Source organism: Corvus hawaiiensis, unplaced genomic scaffold, assembly GCF_020740725.1.
Source record: "Corvus hawaiiensis isolate bCorHaw1 unplaced genomic scaffold, bCorHaw1.pri.cur scaffold_32_ctg1, whole genome shotgun sequence".
Taxonomy (NCBI): Eukaryota; Metazoa; Chordata; class Aves; order Passeriformes; family Corvidae; genus Corvus; species Corvus hawaiiensis.
In genome coordinates, this window is record NW_025963366.1 from 357904 (window position 1) to 376940 (window position 19037).

The following is a 19037-nucleotide window of genomic DNA, read 5'->3' on the forward strand; positions in this document are numbered from 1 at the left end:
CTTCCCAGGGAACCCCTTGCCCAGGGCCCCTGTTGCATTCCCATCCCAGGCCCCCCAGCACCCCCCGCATGGTCCAGGCCACAGCCCCTGCCCCAGCTGTGCCTCTTGGCCAGGACCCCACTGCCGCTGGGCAGGAGCACAGCAGCTCCTGCACCCCATTGCTGCCCGCAGGCCCCTTCCCCAAGGACCCCTTTGCTTTCCCTTTTCCTCCCAGTGCAGCCCAGTGCCCCCAGTGTGTCTCTAACGCTGCCTTTGTCCCCAGCCTGCTCTGTGTAAAAAGCTGGAGGCTCTTCTGCGGGTGAAGCGCCTGGCTGCCTCTCTGGATGCCTAGGTGAGCAGTGCCTGCAGGGAGAGGGCTGGGGCCAAGGCCCCTCTCATGTCCCAGTGGGCACCAGAGGTCACCTTCTGCGAATGTCTTTTAGAATTGCAAGTTGTGGGGACTATGGTGTCCTTTTCCCTACCAGTGGAATGAGGAGATGATCATCCCTGGAGGAATCCCCTGAACCCTTTGAGCCCAGGGCCATTTGCCCCTGACTAATCAATACACCCTTTTGGCAAAGCTACGCTCTGTGTCCGTGTGTCTGTGTCCGTGTGTGCTTTCCTAAGGAAATTCCCCCAAATCTCCAAGAAGTTGATCCCCGAGGTGTTGTCCTGTCCCCGTGACCATCTGCACATCCCATCACTGTCTCACTGTCACCTCCACACATCTCTGAGCCTGCTGGCACCTCCCAGGTTTGCTCTGAACTCCTCCCTCCTGCTCCCCACCACCAGGAATGACCATGGGAGCTCAGACTAGGAGCACCCAGGCTAGGGATGGATAAGGGGCACCTGGCAGAGGCGGGAGGAATCCCCCATTTCAGGGGGGTTGTGGGGTGCAAGGGGGGCAGCTGAGTCCCCTCCCAGATCCAGGGCTACAAACCGGGGACAAGATGCCTCAAGTGCCTCAGCTGAATCGTTTCCCTCAGCCCTTGGCCCGGCAAGTCTCTGGCTGCAGCACAACCTCTGCAGGAGACTTTCCAATGTGTACTAGTTTGAAAACAAACCAGTGGGAGGCACCAAGTCAGAATAACAATTTAATGGAAATTAAAGAAAAGGGAGAAAAAAGTAAAAGAAAACACTGTCAAACTGACAGAGTCAAGGTACAACCTGACACCCTGTTAGGCACGGTGGTGGTAGCAATCTGGTAGAATGGTGGCTGCAGTCCCCTGAAGCAGTGATCCTGTAGTAAAACAGTCTGCTCTTCCTCAGAAAGTCCAATGGTGGCTGTGTAGCTCCTGTCCTCTGGAAATCCAGTGGGAAGGGTTGTCTCTGGTGGTCAGAGTCCCAGATTATATCCAGGATGGGATGCTTGGTTCCTCCCTCTGGGTGGAGCATCTCACAATGGGGTAATGAGTCATGAGGCAAAGTGTTGATTAGGCTCATTAACAGAAGATAGTCCGGAGTGAGTTATCTCTGAGTCAGGCGGCAGGACAATGATGGGCAATTAACAGAAAGATAGTCTGGGGGAAGGAGGCAAGGAAACAGTGCCCCACCTGGTTTCAACAGCTCCTGAGGATGGTAATAGAATACACTGCAACCCAGGACACAATGGGAAGACAAAAGGAAGGAATTGGTCCTTCCCTCTCCCTCAGCCTTCCTCCTTGTGCTGATCTTCTTGTCATCCCTTAGCAAAACCAACCAAAACTCATCTGCAGTGAGGTGTTTCCAAGGGTCCGTTCCCAAATAGGGCCACAGGAGGATTTTCTGCCAGGGCAGAAGTGAGACCTGTGGGATTTGGTCAGACAGTTTAAAACATGACCGTTTCTAAATGCTGGAAATCCAGAGGCTACAAAAAGGAAGTCTGCAGTTGGAATGGGCCATTATCCTCCTGCTTCCCGCTGCTCAGCTGGCCAAGCCCAACTCCAGAGGAGCAGATCATGGAAAGCAGAGCTGCAGGGAGTGTTGGAGACTCATTCCCAGAGAGAGAGGGAGAAAGAGTGAAGTAGGGACAAGAATTCCAATTGTTTTCTTGATCATAACCACCACAAACAGCTCTGTACTCAGTGTGCAACATCCCGATGCTGAGGCACGTTCCTGGTTTTTCACCACAAATTGCATCATTTTGGAAACTGTCCCTGGATTACAACAAAACCACAGGCCAAAAATTGACTCCGTTTGCTTCCTACATCAGAAATCATTAAACCTCTACCAAGATGCGTTTCCCTGCAGCAGAAAAGGCCACTTGATTCCTTTTGTGCTGACTTTCTCCTGAGTTCACGACTTCAGATCAACTGAAAGTGTCCCGCTACCACCAAAGGTGGCCACCAACAACCAGGATCCAACCCCCGAGTCACCATCAAACGCGCTGGATCCGCGCCTTCCGCAGCCCAGCAGCAATTCCTGCCGCTGCCCCCTGCTCTGGGTCAGCCTGACGGGCATGGTTCTGGTGTGTGGGGCCAGCTCCCACAGGACACAGCGCTCAGACCCGCTCTGTGTCCCGCAGCTTGGGCATCTCAGGTGCTGCTCCACAGCTGCGGGGCCATTTCCCACTCTTTTTCCACCAAGGTTCCACCGCTGCTGCACTGAATGACAGAATCCCAGAATTAACCAGCTTGGAAAAGATCTGTGAGATCATCCAACACCACCTTGTCACCAGACCATGGCAGCAAGTGCCACATCCAGTCTTTCCTTGAATACCTCCAGGGACGGCGACTCCACCACCTCCCTGGGCAGCCCATTCCAATGCCCAATCACCCTTGCTGTGAAGAAACTCTTTCTAATCTCCAGCCTAAACCTCCTCTGCTGCAGCTCAAGGCTGTGTCCTCTTGTCCTGTCTCTGGTCCCTGGGAGAAGAGACCGAGCCCCACCTGGCTGCCCCCTGCTGTCAGGGAGTTGTAGAGAGTGAGAAGGTCCCCCCTGAGCCTCCTCTTCTCCAGGATAAACAACCCCAGCTCCCTCAGCCGCTCCTCACGGGACTTGCATTCCACCACTGTTCCACTGTTGCTCCGTGGCTGCTGCTGCTGCTGCTGTTCCAGCGCAGCTGCAAAACCTCCCCTGGTGCTGCTCCCACTCCAGTGCTGCTCGTCTGTGACACTGCGGGGCCTCCTGGAACCGTGGGGACATTGTGACACCGCGGGGACACATGGAAGCAAAGGAACCCTGTGCCACTCCAGGATCTTGTGGAATCCACAGGCCCTGGGGAGCTGTGGGGCCTCATGGAACCAAGGATCCATTGTGATCCCTGAGGGCCTCGTGGTTCCCAGGGAGCCTTGTGACACTGTGGGGCCTCATGGAACCAAAGATCCATTGTGACACTGCAGGGCCTCATAGAACCAAAGAGACCCTGGGACAATGTGAGACCTGATGGCAGAAAGGGGGAGCCTGTGACAATGTGGGGCCTCATGGAGCCAAGGCGACCCTGACATAATGTGGGACCTCACAGCAGAAAGGGGACTCTGTAACAATGTGGGGCCTCGTGGAACCAAGGACCATTGTGACACCACAAGGGCTCATGGCACCAGAGGGATCCTGTGACACCGTGCGACCTCGTGGCCCAAAGGAGAACCTGTGACACTGTGGGGCCTCAGGGAATCAAGGGGACTCAGAGACACGGTGGGGGCTCCTGGTTCTCAGTCTCTTCTGACACTTGTCTCCATCTACACAGAAGCCAAACAGGGCAGCCTGAGCCTCTGCATCCAGAATATTCCTGTCTCCATGGCAGGATGCTCCTGCTCCCAGTGGTGCTGTGTGTTCCCTCTGCTCCCTGGGGGAATTGCATCCTACAAGACACAGCGACCACTCCGGTAGCCGACACCACAGGGCAGGGCCTCCTTCTGGGTGGCAGCAGAGACATCTTTCACTCCATCAGAATGCTCAGAGCCCCGTCCAATGTGGTCTGGAATGTTTCCAGGCACGGGGCATCCACCAGCTCGCTGGCAAATCTGTGCCAGTGTTTCACCACTCTCAGCATCAAGAATTTTTTTATCTCTGCTCTGAACCCACCCTTTTTTAGTTGAAAACAATCTCCCCTTGTCCCCTTGACAAAGGCCCTCCGGAAACATTTCTCCACATGTTTCCGAGGAGGTGCTTTGAAGTCTGAAAGGTCACACTGGGGTGTCCCCACGGCCTTTTCTGCTCCAGGCTGAACAGGTCCAACTATCCCAGCCTGTCTCTGTCACAGAGCTGCTCCAGTCCCCCGAGCATCTTGGTGGCCTCCTCTGGAAGTGCTCCACGAGCTCCGAGTCTTTCCTGTGCTGAGGACCCTCTTGTCAATTGTTTTTGCAGAAGACGCAGTCGCTAGGAGAGGGGAAACTCATCCTTCCTGAAATGCTGGCACAAGAGCAGGGACAGTTTCTGCAGGGCTGAGACACAGCCCCGAGGGAGGCAGGGACATTCCCATGGCGTCCCTGCAGCTGGGGGCCAATCTGCCGGCACTGGGAGCCTCTGTGTGTGTCCAGCTCATTCTCCCACGGCCGTTGGCACGTGGTCAGCAGCCGTCCAATGCCATCCCCCTGATTGGCACTGATCTCCAAGGCAGCCTGGAGCTCTCCCTGGCCAATGTTCCCTAATTAGGACCCTGAGGACACTTCCTCAATTCTTGTCCAAACCAACTTCAGCACACCAAAGACGTCACAGCACTTGTCCATGAGGTCAAGAATCCCCCATGGGGACACTCTGCTCTCTCCTCCATGGGGCACAAAGCAGCAACACTCCCAAGGAAAATCTTCCCCCGTGGGCCCTGCGGCTCCTTGGGAAGTTCCAGAGCAAAGAGTCAAGGCAGGTGCCTGAAATGCTTTCCCAGCTGGCCCACAACACATCTCGGATGGATCCACAGTGTCCCTGGGAAAGACAGAAGCAGAACCCTTCACTAATGCCCTGGAACGTCCAACAGGAACCAAAGCCATGAACAGCTCTCAGGAACCACTTCTCAGTGGATTTTAACTTCTTGGAAGCCCAAGGAGTCTGAATGTCTTCCTGGAGCCTCGGGCCCTGGGCAAACAGGGCTTATCAGAGATGCTGGCAGGGGACCATCATCCCTCCTCCTCCCAGGACACCTCTCTTTGCCCAATTAGCTCCAAGTGGCTGCCTGGGGACAAGCTCCTCTTTCTCCACTTCCCCTTAGATGGGCACTTCCTGCTCAGGTCCAGCGCTGGCCTGGGCCCAGGGCCAGGACATTGCAGAGACCCTCTGTGGGAACAAGGGACTTGGGGAGCTGTGGGCATGTCCCAGGCAGGGACAGTGCTGGCGTCTGAGCCTTGTTGGGGATGGGTATTACAGGTGGGCATATCCCACAGATGGGGTCCTGGAAGCACACATGTGTGGGGCAGCTGTGCAGAGCGGGCCCCAGGTGCTCTGGTGTGCCCAGGTGTGACAGTGTGAGGGTCTGGGTAGGGCATCTTCCCCTCTGGACTCTGCTCTGGGGCTGGAGATGGGACTGGTTTGAGGCCTGCAATGCAAGAAAACGAGGTGGTGTGAATTTAGGAAGTGCCACACCTGAGTAATTCCCCAAGCCTCAGCATTGTATGCAGCTGATCACCACCCCCAGTGCTCCCCAGTGCTCCCCAGTGTCTCTAGTGACTGGAGATCCCAGTTATGGGGTTGATCACATTGCCCATGACACTGTTCTTCTCCCACATATTGGGTCTGGGACTGGGCTCAGCTCTGGCGTGTCCCACAGGGAAAGCTCTGGGAGGGAAGGGGCAGCGGGAGATGGGGGATCTGGCTGTGGGGGCTGCAGGAGGATGGATTGTGGTGGAGTGGGGGTTGTCCCCACAGGGTCCCCAGCTGCCTTTGGCTCCCTACCCCCCGCAGGGCCTTGGCCCCTGCAGGTGCCTGGGCCATTCCAGGGGCAGCTGCCCCGTGCAGGAAGCTGGAGGGATGCCAGGCAAGGGGGCTGGATGCGTGCCGCAGGTGGGATGGACTCTGTGCCAGGGCCGGGCTTGTGGCCAGGGCTGGGGGCTGTGCCAAGCCGGGCTTTGGCCTGGGGGCTGTCGGGGAGGGTGCAGCGAGGAGTCCCGGCAGGGATAAAGGTGCTCCTGGCCCGGTGCAGCCTCAGCCAGCGCTGCCCAGTGCGAGAGGAAGATGAAGGTGGCTGTGCTCAGCGTGGCCCTGCTCTTCTCCATCCTGCTGTGCCTCCCGGCACAGGCCAAGGTGAGGCACCAGCCAAACAGGTCCCCACACCCTGCCCTTTCTGGCCTCTCATCCCACCCTTTTGGTGTCCCTTCAGGAATTTCCTCCCGGCTCTCTCCTCTATGTCCTAGCCAGCCTCCCCAAATGCCCTCCCACTGACCATTCCCAAGCCCTTTCCTTCCATGCCCCCCCCCAGTCCTTTGCTTTTCTTCCTGGCCACTGCAGCGCTGTCTCCTGATACCATTCCTGGACTCACCCCCAGCTCCCAAACCCTCTCTCAGTCCTGTCGCTTTTGTCCTCGCCCATCCCCGTTCTTCTTTCCCCACCAAGCCCCTCCCTTGCACTCCCATGTCCCTACACCACAATTCCTTTCTCCTGCCCTGTACCTTACACCGTGCCCCTTCCACGGCCCCAGCCACGTCCCTTGGCTCCTCAGTTTACCCCAGGTCAGTGTCTTTGGGTCTCCCCCAGCTCCAAACAGATCTCCTTGGAGGCCCTGAATTCCCATCCCTTTGCCTCCGCCCTGCTCCCTGCACCCGTGTTCCCCCCTCAGCCCCACAAGGTCCAATCCAGACCAAGCCTTTGTTGTCCTTTCCCAGGCACTCCTGGAAGGAACCCAAGATGATCTCCAGGAGGTGAGTGGGGGGCTGGGACTGGAGGGCATCCCCTCTGGTAATTGGGGGGCACTTTGGTTCCTCCCATCCCTTGCTGGCACTGGGGACATCCCAGTGACCAGCGAGATCTCCTGGTCTCTCTGCAGGTGGATGTAGACAATGTCGACATCCTGAAGACGCCTCAGGTGGGTACCAGGAGTTCTGCCGGTGTCAGACCCTCCCCTCGCACGGCCACCGCACCCCAGGCCATCCCATGCTGCCCCAGCACAGCCCAGTGCAGCCCTGCTGACACCCCAGACACCTCCCCTGCCCCACGGATCCTTCCCAGGGAACCCCTTGCCCAGGGCCCCTGTTGCATTCCCATCCCAGGCCCCCCAGCACCCCCCGCATGGTCCAGGCCACAGCCCCTGCCCCAGCTGTGCCTCTTGGCCAGGACCCCACTGCCTCTGGGCAGGAGCACAGCAGCTCCTGCACCCCATTGCTGCCCGCAGGCCCCTTCCCCAAGGACCCCTTTGCTTTCCCTTTTCCTCCCAGTGCAGCCCAGTGCCCCCAGTGTGTCTCTAACGCTGCCTTTGTCCCCAGCCTGCTCTGTGTAAAAAGCTGGAGGCTCTTCTGCGGGTGAAGCGCCTGGCTGCCTCTCTGGATGCCTAGGTGAGCAGTGCCTGCAGGGAGAGGGCTGGGGCCAAGGCCCCTCTCATGTCCCAGTGGGCACCAGAGGTCACCTTCTGCGAATGTCTTTTAGAATTGCAAGTTGTGGGGACTATGGTGTCCTTTTCCCTACCAGTGGAATGAGGAGATGATCATCCCTGGAGGAATCCCCTGAACCCTTTGAGCCCAGGGCCATTTGCCCCTGACTAATCAATACACCCTTTTGGCAAAGCTACGCTCTGTGTCCGTGTGTCTGTGTCCGTGTGTGCTTTCCTAAGGAAATTCCCCCAAATCTCCAAGAAGTTGATCCCCGAGGTGTTGTCCTGTCCCCGTGACCATCTGCACATCCCATCACTGTCTCACTGTCACCTCCACACATCTCTGAGCCTGCTGGCACCTCCCAGGTTTGCTCTGAACTCCTCCCTCCTGCTCCCCACCACCAGGAATGACCATGGGAGCTCAGACTAGGAGCACCCAGGCTAGGGATGGATAAGGGGCACCTGGCAGAGGCGGGAGGAATCCCCCATTTCAGGGGGGTTGTGGGGTGCAAGGGGGGCAGCTGAGTCCCCTCCCAGATCCAGGGCTACAAACCAAGGACAAGATGCCTCAAGTGCCTCAGCTGAATCGTTTCCCTCAGCCCTTGGCCCGGCAAGTCTCTGGCTGCAGCACAACCTCTGCAGGAGACTTTCCAATGTGTACTAGTTTGAAAACAAACCAGTGGGAGGCACCAAGTCAGAATAACAATTTAATGGAAATTAAAGAAAAGGGAGAAAAAAGTAAAAGAAAACACTGTCAAACTGACAGAGTCAAGGTACAACCTGACACCCTGTTAGGCACGGTGGTGGTAGCAGTCTGGTAGAATGGTGGCTGCAGTCCCCTGAAGCAGTGATCCTGTAGTAAAAGAGTCTGCTCTTCCTCAGAAAGTCCAATGGTGGCTGTGTAGCTCCTGTCCTCTGGAAATCCAGTGGGAAGGGTTGTCTCTGGTGGTCAGAGTCCCAGATTATATCCAGGATGGGATACTTGGTTCCTCCCTCTGGGTGGAGCATCTCACAATGGGGTAATGAGTCATGAGGCAAAGTGTTGATTAGGCTCATTAACAGAAGATAGTCCGGAGTGAGTTATCTCTGAGTCAGGCGGCAGGACAATGATGGGCAATTAACAGAAAGATAGTCTGGGGGGAGGAGGCAAGGAAACAGTGCCCCACCTGGTTTCAACAGCTCCTGAGGATGGTAATAGAATACACTGCAACCCAGGACACAATGGGAAGACAAAAGGAAGGAATTGGTCCTTCCCTCTCCCTCAGCCTTCCTCCTTGTGCTGATCTTCTTGTCATCCCTTAGCAAAACCAACCAAAAGTCATCTGCAGTGAGGTGTTTCCAAGGGTCCGTTCCCAAATAGGGCCACAGGAGGATTTTCTGCCAGGGCAGAAGTGAGACCTGTGGGATTTGGTCAGACAGTTTAAAACATGACCGTTTCTAAATGCTGGAAATCCAGAGGCTACAAAAAGGAAGTCTGCAGTTGGAATGGGCCATTATCCTCCTGCTTCCCGCTGCTCAGCTGGCCAAGCCCAACTCCAGAGGAGCAGATCATGGAAAGCAGAGCTGCAGGGAGTGTTGGAGACTCATTCCCAGAGAGAGAGGGAGAAAGAGTGAAGTAGGGACAAGAATTCCAATTGTTTTCTTGATCATAACCACCACAAACAGCTCTGTACTCAGTGTGCAACATCCCGATGCTGAGGCACGTTCCTGGTTTTTCACCACAAATTGCATAATTTTGGAAACTGTCCCTGGATTACAACAAAACCACAGGCCAAAAATTGACTCCGTTTGCTTCCTACATCAGAAATCATTAAACCTCTACCAAGATGCGTTTCCCTGCAGCAGAAAAGGCCACTTGATTCCTTTTGTGCTGACTTTCTCCTGAGTTCACGACTTCAGATCAACTGAAAGTGTCCCGCTACCACCAAAGGTGGCCGCCAACAACCAGGATCCAACCCCCGAGTCACCATCAAACGCGCTGGATCTGCGCCTTCCGCAGCCCAGCATCAATTCCTGCTGCTGCCCCCTGCTCTGGGTCAGCCTGACGGGCATGGTTCTGGTGTGTGGGGCCGGCTCCCACAGGACACAGCGCTCAGACCCGCTCTGTGTCCCGCAGCTTGGGCATCTCAGGTGCTGCTCCACAGCTGTGGGGCCATTTCCCACTCTTTTTCCACCAAGGTTCCACCGCTGCTGCACTGAATCACAGAATCCCAGAATTAACCAGCTTGGAAAAGACCTGAGAGATCATCCAGTCCAACCTATGACCCAACACCACCTTGACACCAGACCATGGCAGCGAGTGCCACATCCAGTCCTTCCTTAAATACCTCCAGGGACGGCGACTCCACCACCTCCCTGGGCAGCCCATTCCAATGCCCAATCACCCTTGCTGTGAAGAAACTCCTTCTAATCTCCAGCCTAAACCTCCTCTGCTGCAGCTCAAGGCTGTGTCCTCTTGTCCTGTCTCTGGTCCCTGGGAGAAGAGACCGAGCCCCACCTGGCTGCCCCCTCCTGTCAGGGAGTTGTAGGGAGTGAGAAGGTCCCCCCTGAGCCTCCTCTTCTCCAGGATAAACAACCCCAGCTCCCTCAGCCGCTCCTCACGGGACTTGCATTCCACCGCTGTTCCACTGTTGCTCCGTGGCTGCTGCTGCTGCTGCTGTTCCGGCGCAGCTGCAAAAACTCCCCTGGTGCTGCTCCCACTCCAATGCTGCTCGTCTGTGACACTGCGGGGCCTCCTGGAACCGTGGGGACATTGTGACACCGCGGGGACACGTGGAAGCAAAGGAACCCTGTGCCACTCCAGGATCTTGTGGAATCCACAGGCCCTGGGGCACTGTGGGGCCTCATGGAACCAAGGATCCATTGTGATCCCTGAGGGCCTCGTGGTTCCCAGGGATCCTTTGTGACACTGCAGGGCCTCATGGAACCAAAGATCCATTGTGACACTGCAGGGCCTCATGGAACCAAAGGGACCCTGTTACAATGTGAGACCTGATGGCAGAATGGGGGGAACCTGTGACAATGTGGGGCCTCATGGAGCCAAGGCGACCCTGACATAATGTGGGACCTCGCAGCAGAAAGGGGACTCTGTAACAATGTGGGGCCTCGTGGAACCAAGGACCATTGTGACACCACAGGGGCTCATGGCACCAGAGGGATCCTGTGACACCGTGCGACCTCGTGGCCCAAAGGAGAACCTGTGACACTGTGGGGCCTCAGGGAATCAAGGGGACTCAGAGACACGGTGGGGGCTCCTGGTTCTCAGTCTCTTCTGACACTTGTCTCCATCTACACAGAAGCCAAACAGGGCAGCCTGAGCCTCTGCATCCAGAATATTCCCGTCTCCATGGCAGGATGCTCCTGCTCCCAGTGGTGCTGTGTGTTCCCTCTGCTCCCTGGGGGAATTGCATCCTACAAGACACAGCGACCACTCCGGTAGCCGACACCACAGGGCAGGGCCTCCTTCTGGGTGGCAGCAGAGACATCTTTCACTCCATCAGAATGCTCAGAGCCCCGTCAAATGCGGTCTGGAATGTTTCCAGGGACGGGGCATCCACCAGCTCGCTGGCAAATCTGTGCCAGTGTTTCACCACTCTCAGCATCAGAATTTTCCCTTATCTCTGCTCTGAACCCACTCTCTTTTAGTTGAAAACAATCTCCCCTTGTCCCCCTGACACAGGCCCTCCGGAAACATTTCTCCACATGTTTCCGAGGAGGTGCTTTGAAGTCTGAAAGGTCACACTGGGGTGTCCCCACGGCCTTTTCTGCTCCAGGCTGAACAGGTCCAACTGTCCCAGCCTGTCTCTGTCACAGAGCTGCTCCAGTCCCCCGAGCATCTTGGTGGCCTCCTCTGGAAGTGCTCCACGAGCTCCGAGTCTTTCCTGTGCTGAGGACCCTCTTGTCAATTGTTTTTACAGAAGACGCAGTCGCTAGGAGAGGGGAAACTCATCCTTCCTGAAATGCTGGCACAAGAGCAGGGACAGTTTCTGCAGGGCTGAGACACAGCCCCGAGGGAGGCAGGGACATTCCCATGGCGTCCCTGCAGCTGGGGGCCAATCTGCCGGCACTGGGAGCCTCTGTGTGTGTCCAGCTCATTCTCCCACGGCCGTTGGCACGTGGTCAGCGGCCAGCGTCCAATGCCATCCCCCTGATTGGCACTGATCTCCAAGGCAGCCTGGAGCTCTCCTGGGCCAATGTTCCCTAATTAGGACCCTGAGGACACTTCCTCAATTCTTGTCCAAACCAATGTCAGCACACCAATGACATCACAGCACTTGTCCATGAGGTCAAGAATCCCCCATGGGGACACTCTGCTCTCTCCTCCATGGGGCACAAAGCAGCAACACTCCCAAGGAAAATCTTCCCCCGTGGGCCCTGCGGCTCCTTGGGAAGTTCCAGAGCAAAGAGTCAAGGCAGGCGCCTGAAATGCTTTCCCAGCTGGCCCACAACACATCTCGGATGGATCCACAGTGTCCCTGGGAAAGACAGATGCAGAACCCTTCACTAATGCCCTGGAACGTCCAACAGGAATCACAGCCCTGAACAGCTCTCCGGAACCACTTCTCAGTGGATTTTAACAGCTTGGAAGCCCAAGGAGTCTGAATGTCTTCCTGGTGCCTCGGGCCATGGGTAAACAGGGCTTATCAGAGATGCTGGCAGGGGACCATCATCCCTCCTCCTCACAGGACACCTCTCTTTGTCCAATTAGCTCCAAGTGGCTGCCTGGGGACAAGCCCCTCTTTCTCCACGTCCCTTTGGATGGGCACATCCGACTCAGGTCCAGCGCTGGCCTGGGCCCAGGGCCAGGGAACTGCAGAGACTCTCTGTGTGGACAAGGGCCTTTGGGGACCTGCAGCAAATTGCATCCAGGCACAGTGCTGGAGTTTGAGCCTTACTGGGGATGGGGTCCCTGGCACCCTGCATGTGGAGCAGCTGTGCAGAGCTGGAGCCAGGTGCTCTGTGTGGGCACGGTGGCTGTGGGTGGGACAGGGGGAAGGTCAGGGCAGGACATTTTCCCCTCTGAACTCTGCTCTGGGGCTGGAGGTGGAACTGTTTTGGGGCCTGCGAGGAAAGGGAATGGAGTGGTCCAGCTGTGGGAAGAAGCACACCTGAGCCATTTCCCAAGCCTCAGCCTTGTCTTGGGGTGATCAACATTGCCCAGTGCTCCCCAGTGTCTCCAGTGACTGCAGATCCCAATCAGCTGCCTACCCTTGACTCAAAGTCCTCCCACATTCCTGTTTTCCCTGATTCCGGGGGTCCTGGAAGAGGGGTCAGTGCCCAGCCCTATTTTCTCAAAGTGCCTGAGTGGGAATAGGGGCAACTGTGCTGGGACCCAAGAGAGTTTGGGATGGGCTCAGCTCTGGGCTGTCCCACAGGGAAAGCTCTGGGAGGGAAGGGGCAGCAGGAGATGGGGGATCTGGCTGTGGGGGCTGCAGGAGGATGGATTGTGGTGGAGTGGGCGCTGTTCTCACATTGGGATCCAGCTGCCTTTGGCTCCCTGCCCTGCAGGCTGAGAGTTGCCCCTGGCAGCTGGCAGATCCCCTGTCCTGGCAAAGACAGGGATGCAGGATGGCTCTGCAGGACAGCGCTGGGCACCCCTGGCTGCACCTCCACCTTCACACCCTGCAGCCATCCCTGGGAGAAGAGGCATTTGGGCTTTTCACAGGGAGAGGGCTGCATTGGAGGGGATCCTATGGATGTCACCCCAAGACAGGAGACCTCTCAACTCTCCTGACACAACATTTCTGGGTTTCATTTTCTGTCATTCCCTGATCTTATCTCTGCTTCCTGGAGATTTTCCTCCTGGACTTGTTTGCCTGGGCCTGATCTGTCCCTGCCACCACTCACAGACCGCAAATCTCTGTGCACTCTCCTTGACCCTGCAGGAACCTGCCTCTTTGCAGGGCACTGGCTGGGGGCAGTTTCTGTTTGCAGCTTGGAAAAAGAACAGGTCACACTAAGACTGATCACTAAAAATAAGACTTCAGATGTCTCAGGGACTTGTCAAAATTCATAATACCATTTATATATATATCCCCTCCCTGCCATTCCCCAGTAGAACGAAACTGAAAACAAAGTCTCAGGAAATGTCCTCATTTTTATCAAAATCCTTGGCTTGGAAATACTCTGGGACAGATCAGAAACCCTCAGCATTGTCAGAGCTTCATGTCTGACCTCCCCTGCACTCGAGATGTTCTGAGCTGTACTCACAGAATCTGTAGGCATTGGGATGTTCCAGCTTCAGGAGATCCCTCCAGGAGCTGCAGCTGCCTTGTCCTGCAGCCAGAGGCTTCCTGAGTCAAGAGCTGGCAATGATTCTGCTCCAGCAACTTCTCAGCACCTTTGCAGCCTTGGCTGAGTTTAAGCCCTGTGTGCCTCTGTGCTGTGCCCGGGCTGGCTGCAGGCAGTGGCCCAGCCCTGCTGGGCTGGGCCCAGGAGCTGCTCCTGGCCACAGCTGTCTCTCTGCAGCGCTGCCGCTTGCCAGGAGCCGCCTCTGTGCCAGGAGCCCGGCCCAGCTCAGCAGCACAGCCACAGCACAAGGACTCTGATGACCCTCTTGGGGCTTGGTGCTGAGGCCCTGAACATCAGTCCCTGAGAGGGAGCTGAAGCAATCTCTCAAGAATTCAAAGTCAATATCAATCTCCAGAGTTTCCTGAAGTTTTAATGGGTCCCACTGAGGAAGACTGAGGATGAGAAAGTGTCCCCAGGTTCCAGTTAGAGCAGAACACTGGAGGCAGTGATGGCAGGTGGGGACAAGCAAAGGAAAGGTGTCTGTGCGGCTGAGGAAACCTGGATGTGTTCCATGACTCCAAAGGGCCATGGCCTGAGCCCCAGCCCCTGGCAAGGCAGATCCTGTCCCTCCCTCAGTGCGCAGGGCTCTTGCCGGGGCACTGGGATGTGGGGATGTGCAGTGCCAAGGGCAGCACCATGGGGCGGCCCCTGCCAGGCCGCTGAGCAGGGACAAGGAGGCCCTGAGGCCCCAGGGCTGCAAGGGTCACTTGTCTCCTGCTGGCCTCAGGGCCAGGGCCAGCAGCCGTGGCCAAAGTGCTGCACAAGTTGGCTCTGTCAGGGCCTTGCAGCTGCTGCCCATCCCTCTGCCCTCTGCAGCCCAGGCTGTCCCACGCTGTCCCTGCCCTGCGCCTCTGTCCCTGCAGGCTGTCCTCATCCCCCGGCTGCCCCACCTTGCCGGCCCCTTCCTTTGCTGGCAGCTCTGCGTCCTGCCTGCCTCTGCCTGGGCACACAAAGCCTTGGGCTGCTCCAGACTCCTTCTGGGGGACGTGTTGCAGCACAGCACTTCCCTGGGAGGGAAAGACCTTTCTCCTGGTGTCCAGTCTGGAGCTGCCCAGCTGCCCTTGGTGCCATTATTTCTTTGTCAGGCTGTTTTATACAATGAAGAAAAGCTCCTCCATCTTTGAAACCTCCCTTCAAGCCCTCCCAGGCTACTTCTCTTCTGTCCTCAGTCTCCACAGAACTGAGCCCAGGGCCCTCAGCTTCCACCTGCTGGTTTTGTGTTGAGGCCTCCAAAGCCCATCTTGGGAGATTTTTGGGTTCTCTCTAAGGTCTTTGAAAATGGAAACATAGTGATCGAGGTCCAAGATAAATGGAGTGTTATTTTTTCCCAAACCTTGCAGTGACAGAACAAGGGGCAATAGCTTTAAACTGAATGAGGGGGAATTTAGATTTGATCTAAGGAGGAAATATTTGACAGTGAGAGTGGCACAGAACTGCAGCTGTGCAAGGCAGAGAACGATGCTCCATCCCAAAATTCTTCAAGGTCAGGAGGTTTGTGCCAACCCCTCCACTCCCCAAGGATGGAATTCCTGTTGTGGGGGTTCTCTGATGTGCTGCGTGACCTCACAATGCTTCTGGCCAGAATGTCTGCTGGGGGCCAGCCAGGCTGCTGCAGTGGCAGTGACCTCACAGCCATCACCATTCTGGCCCTGTCCCCTGGGCCTGGCTCTCCCCTTTCTTCTCTCCTGGTCTTGTCTCTGCAGGGATGAGTGGTTTTGTGATGAACACCTTGTCCCCAAGATATTCCTGAGACCAATCATTTGTCAGTCAGGCCCATGTCACAGCAGTGACCTCATATTCAACTCGCTCAACTCCTCATCTCTGCTGGAGCCCACATTGAGCAGCCAAAGCCAGCCCCTGCTCTGGCCTTTCCCTCTGCCCTGCCCCAGGGCCTGACAGAGCCAGGCTGCCGCAGGTGACCTTGAGGTTGTGCAGGGCTCAGGCACAAGGGCTGTGCCAGACTCAGTGCTGAGCTCACACTCTGTGGGGTGGAGCAGAGCCCAGCCAGAATCACCCCCTGAAGGAGCAGCTCTGCAGTGGTGGCCACTGGGCCGGCTTGGCCAGGGAGGCTTCTGGCCATGCCCTGCAAGGAGCTGCTGCTGCCAAGGTGCCTTTGGTGTCTCAGGCTCTCCCTGGCACAGCTCCCACTCCGGCACTCTGCACTGAGGCCTTCAATGTCTTGGGCTGGCCTGGGGCTCCTCCTGCAGCAGGGTCTGCCCTGGTCATGGCACAGGAAAGGCAGTTCCTGCTGGAGCAGGAGGCTCTGCCTGGAATGGGCTCAAACAGCTCCAACAAGGCCCTGTTTGCAGAGCCCCCAGTGGGGAATGCAGAAGGGAGGTCTCGCTGCTTTTGGGGTGAAGAATGCAGAACCCAGCCTGACTCCTCCATTTCAAAGTTCAACATCCTCAGAGGGAGCTGCAGCTGTGGCAGAGCTGGTAAAATCCCTGGAGAAAGGAACAACCAACCAAGTGACGCCACTGAGAGCTTCTCCAGAGCTGTGGAGTTGGCACAGCCTGGGCACATCTGACTGACAGGGCAGCACGTCAGACTAGAAAAGCCCCGTCCCAAATTTTAATGGCAACGTCTTCTGACATTTCCCTTCTTGGGGGTGGTGGAGATCCCTCCCTGGAGTGGGGACACTCCTCAAGGTCACTGCTCAAGGCCGAGTCACAGAGATTTGCCCACGGTCATTGATCTGGGTGAGTGACATCAATCTCTGCTTAAGGACTGGTTTTGCTTTAATACAAGTGCTTCAAAATTGCGTCCTAGAGCACTAGATTGTAATAGTTGTTACAGCTCCTGTACTGTGCAGTAAATAATTCTGATTGAGATCTTTTTCTCTAATCATGAGGGTAATCAATTAGATCTGTATTTATATAAATAGATCTGGTTTGCTGTTACTCATCCCGTGGGACAATTTGCATAAAGCTTCAATTCCACCTGTTTAATCCTTGCCAAAAAAACCATAAACCCTTGCCAAAATCTGGGGCTGGGATTGGATCCGGCCGTTCCCAGGCTCCCCTCACTGAAGGAGTTTAGAAAGCCTGGGGGTCCTGGAGGGATTTGGGGATCTATGGGGAGTGTTTGGGGGTCCCTTCTGACCCAATGGCAGCTTCTCTAATAAACTTTGCCTGAAGCTCCCACTCTGCCCATGACAGGCACGCTGTGAGTGTCTGTGACATCCCGGCTCTAGGGCAGCCTGGGGACTCCTGGATGTCACCATGGAACCCCTGTGAGTGTCCGTCACCTCACGGTTCTTTAGGAGCACGGGGATTTCACCACTGGACTCCTGTCACTGACTGCGACATCCCGGCTCCTTGTCAGCATACAGACACGTCTGTTGTCACCATGGAGCCCCTGTGAGTATGTGTGAGCTCATGGCCCTTTGGAAGAAGACACCCTTTGCATTTCACATGAAACCCCTGTGACCGGGTCTTTAGCAGCCCAGAGACCCCTGAGATGTTACTGTGGAGCCCTTGCGCTTGTCTGTGAGCTCTCAGCTTCAGAGCAGGTGAAGACAACTGTGATGTCACCGTGGAGTCCCTGTGGCTGTGTGTGACTAATGCATCTTTAGGAGCCTAGAGACCCCTGGGATATCACCGTGGAGCCTCTGTCACTGCCAGTGACCTCGTGGCTCTTTAGCAGCCTGGAGACACTTGGAATGTCACCATGGAGCCCTTGTGAGTACCTGTGACAGATCAATGCCCCAGCAACATGAAGTCCCCTGGGATGTCACCATGCAATGGCTTTGACTGCCTCTGACCCCACGGCTTTTTATCATCCCAGGAAAAGCCTGGGATGTCACCACGGAACCCCTTTGACTGCTTGTGCCGTGGTTTAGGAATGATATTCCCCCATTTCATGCTCCTACTAAAACCACGGTGCCTCTCACTCCCCTACTGCCTCCCATGGAAAGCACAAAAGACAAAGATCCTGGGCTGGGATAAGAACAATTTACTGGGAACAGCAATGAGATAAGGAACAAACAGGAAGGGCAACAATATTGATAACAGAAGGGATAAGACAAAGAAGTTACTTACAGGGAAAACTGCAACACCACCAACCCTGCCGCTGTGTTCACCCAGATGCCTGTGGAAAACCAGAATAAGGAGATCACCATCCAGGTGTCTTCCCAACGTGGATCACCAGGAATGTGGGTCACCAGCTCTCTTTGCAAAGTGGGTCCTCTGATGGAGGATGATGATGGGGCAGCAGACAAAGCTTTTCCTGCGGTTGGGGCGGTCCCAGGGCTTCCCTTACCGGTGGCTCTGCCGGTGATTAGTCAAGTAAGAACTCCGAGTGAAGCTCTTCCCACACTCAGGACACTTGTAGGGCCTCTCCCCAGTGTGGATGCGCTGATGGGGGACGAGGCTAGAGTTGCGGCAGAAGCCCTTCCCACAGTCGGGGCAGCGGAAGGGCCTCTCGTCTGTGTGAATCCGCTGATGCAGGAGGAGTTTGGAGCTGTCCCGACACCTCTTGCCACACTCGGGACACTCGTAGGGCTTCTCCCCGGTGTGGATCCTCTGGTGGTGAATCAGGGCCAAGCTCCTGCTGAACCTCTTCCCACATTCCCCACACTTGTAGGGCCGCTCCCCTGTGTGGGTCATCTGGTGGCGGATCAGGCTGGAGCTGACATTGAAGTCCTTCCCACATTCCAAGCACTTGTAGGGCCGTTCCCCGGTATGGATCCTCTCGTGGCGGATCAGGTGGGACCTCCAGCGGAAGCTCTTCCCACATTCACCACACTCATAGGGCTTCTCCCTGTCGTGAAGCTGCTCATGGACCACTAGGTCTGAGCTCTGGCTGGAGCTGCAGCTGCCATCCCGGCACAGGGTGGGTCTTTCCTCCTTGGAGCACCCTGGCCTGGGTTTGGAGCCCCTCTTTGTGTGGGATCTTTGGGGCTTTTCCTTCCCGTTGCATTCTTGTGACGTGGAGCCACTCAAAACGACCTCTTCCACAAGACTCTGTCGGGGGAATTTGCCCTTCCTGGTCTCCATCCTCAGCTCATTGTCTGGGGGAGGAAGGACAAAGAGAGGATGGGATTTGCTTCCATGTCAGAGGGAAGGGGAAGGAGATCCCCCAGTTCATCCTTGGCAGGATAGCGTCGGCAGCAGGGTTGTCCTGCAGCCAGGGGTGATGCTGGGCTGAGAGATGGAGCAGAAGAGAGGGGGAAAGGGGCAGTGACTTCCACCTCACCTGTCTGGCTGTCCTGGGGCATCTTCCTCTTCCTCACAGCTTTCTCCTCCATCCGGCCAAGGTTTGGGAATGGGAACTCCTGCAATGGGGAAAAACAAGGTGTGAGCGCATTGGGTTGGGCGTTCCTCCTGCCCAAGTCCAT

The 19037-nt window shown here is 56.3% G+C and overlaps 1 protein-coding gene across 1 annotated transcript in view; it reads right to left on the reverse strand.

The window, feature by feature from the left end:
- LOC125320969 (zinc finger protein 208-like) overlaps positions 1–19037 on the reverse strand; it is a 430705-nt gene that overhangs the window by 47031 nt on the left and 364637 nt on the right. Inside the window, 2 exon segments of the mRNA XM_048293401.1 lie at positions 14852–14858; positions 17960–18460. Coding sequence (XP_048149358.1) covers positions 14852–14858; positions 17960–18460 — 508 coding nt within the window.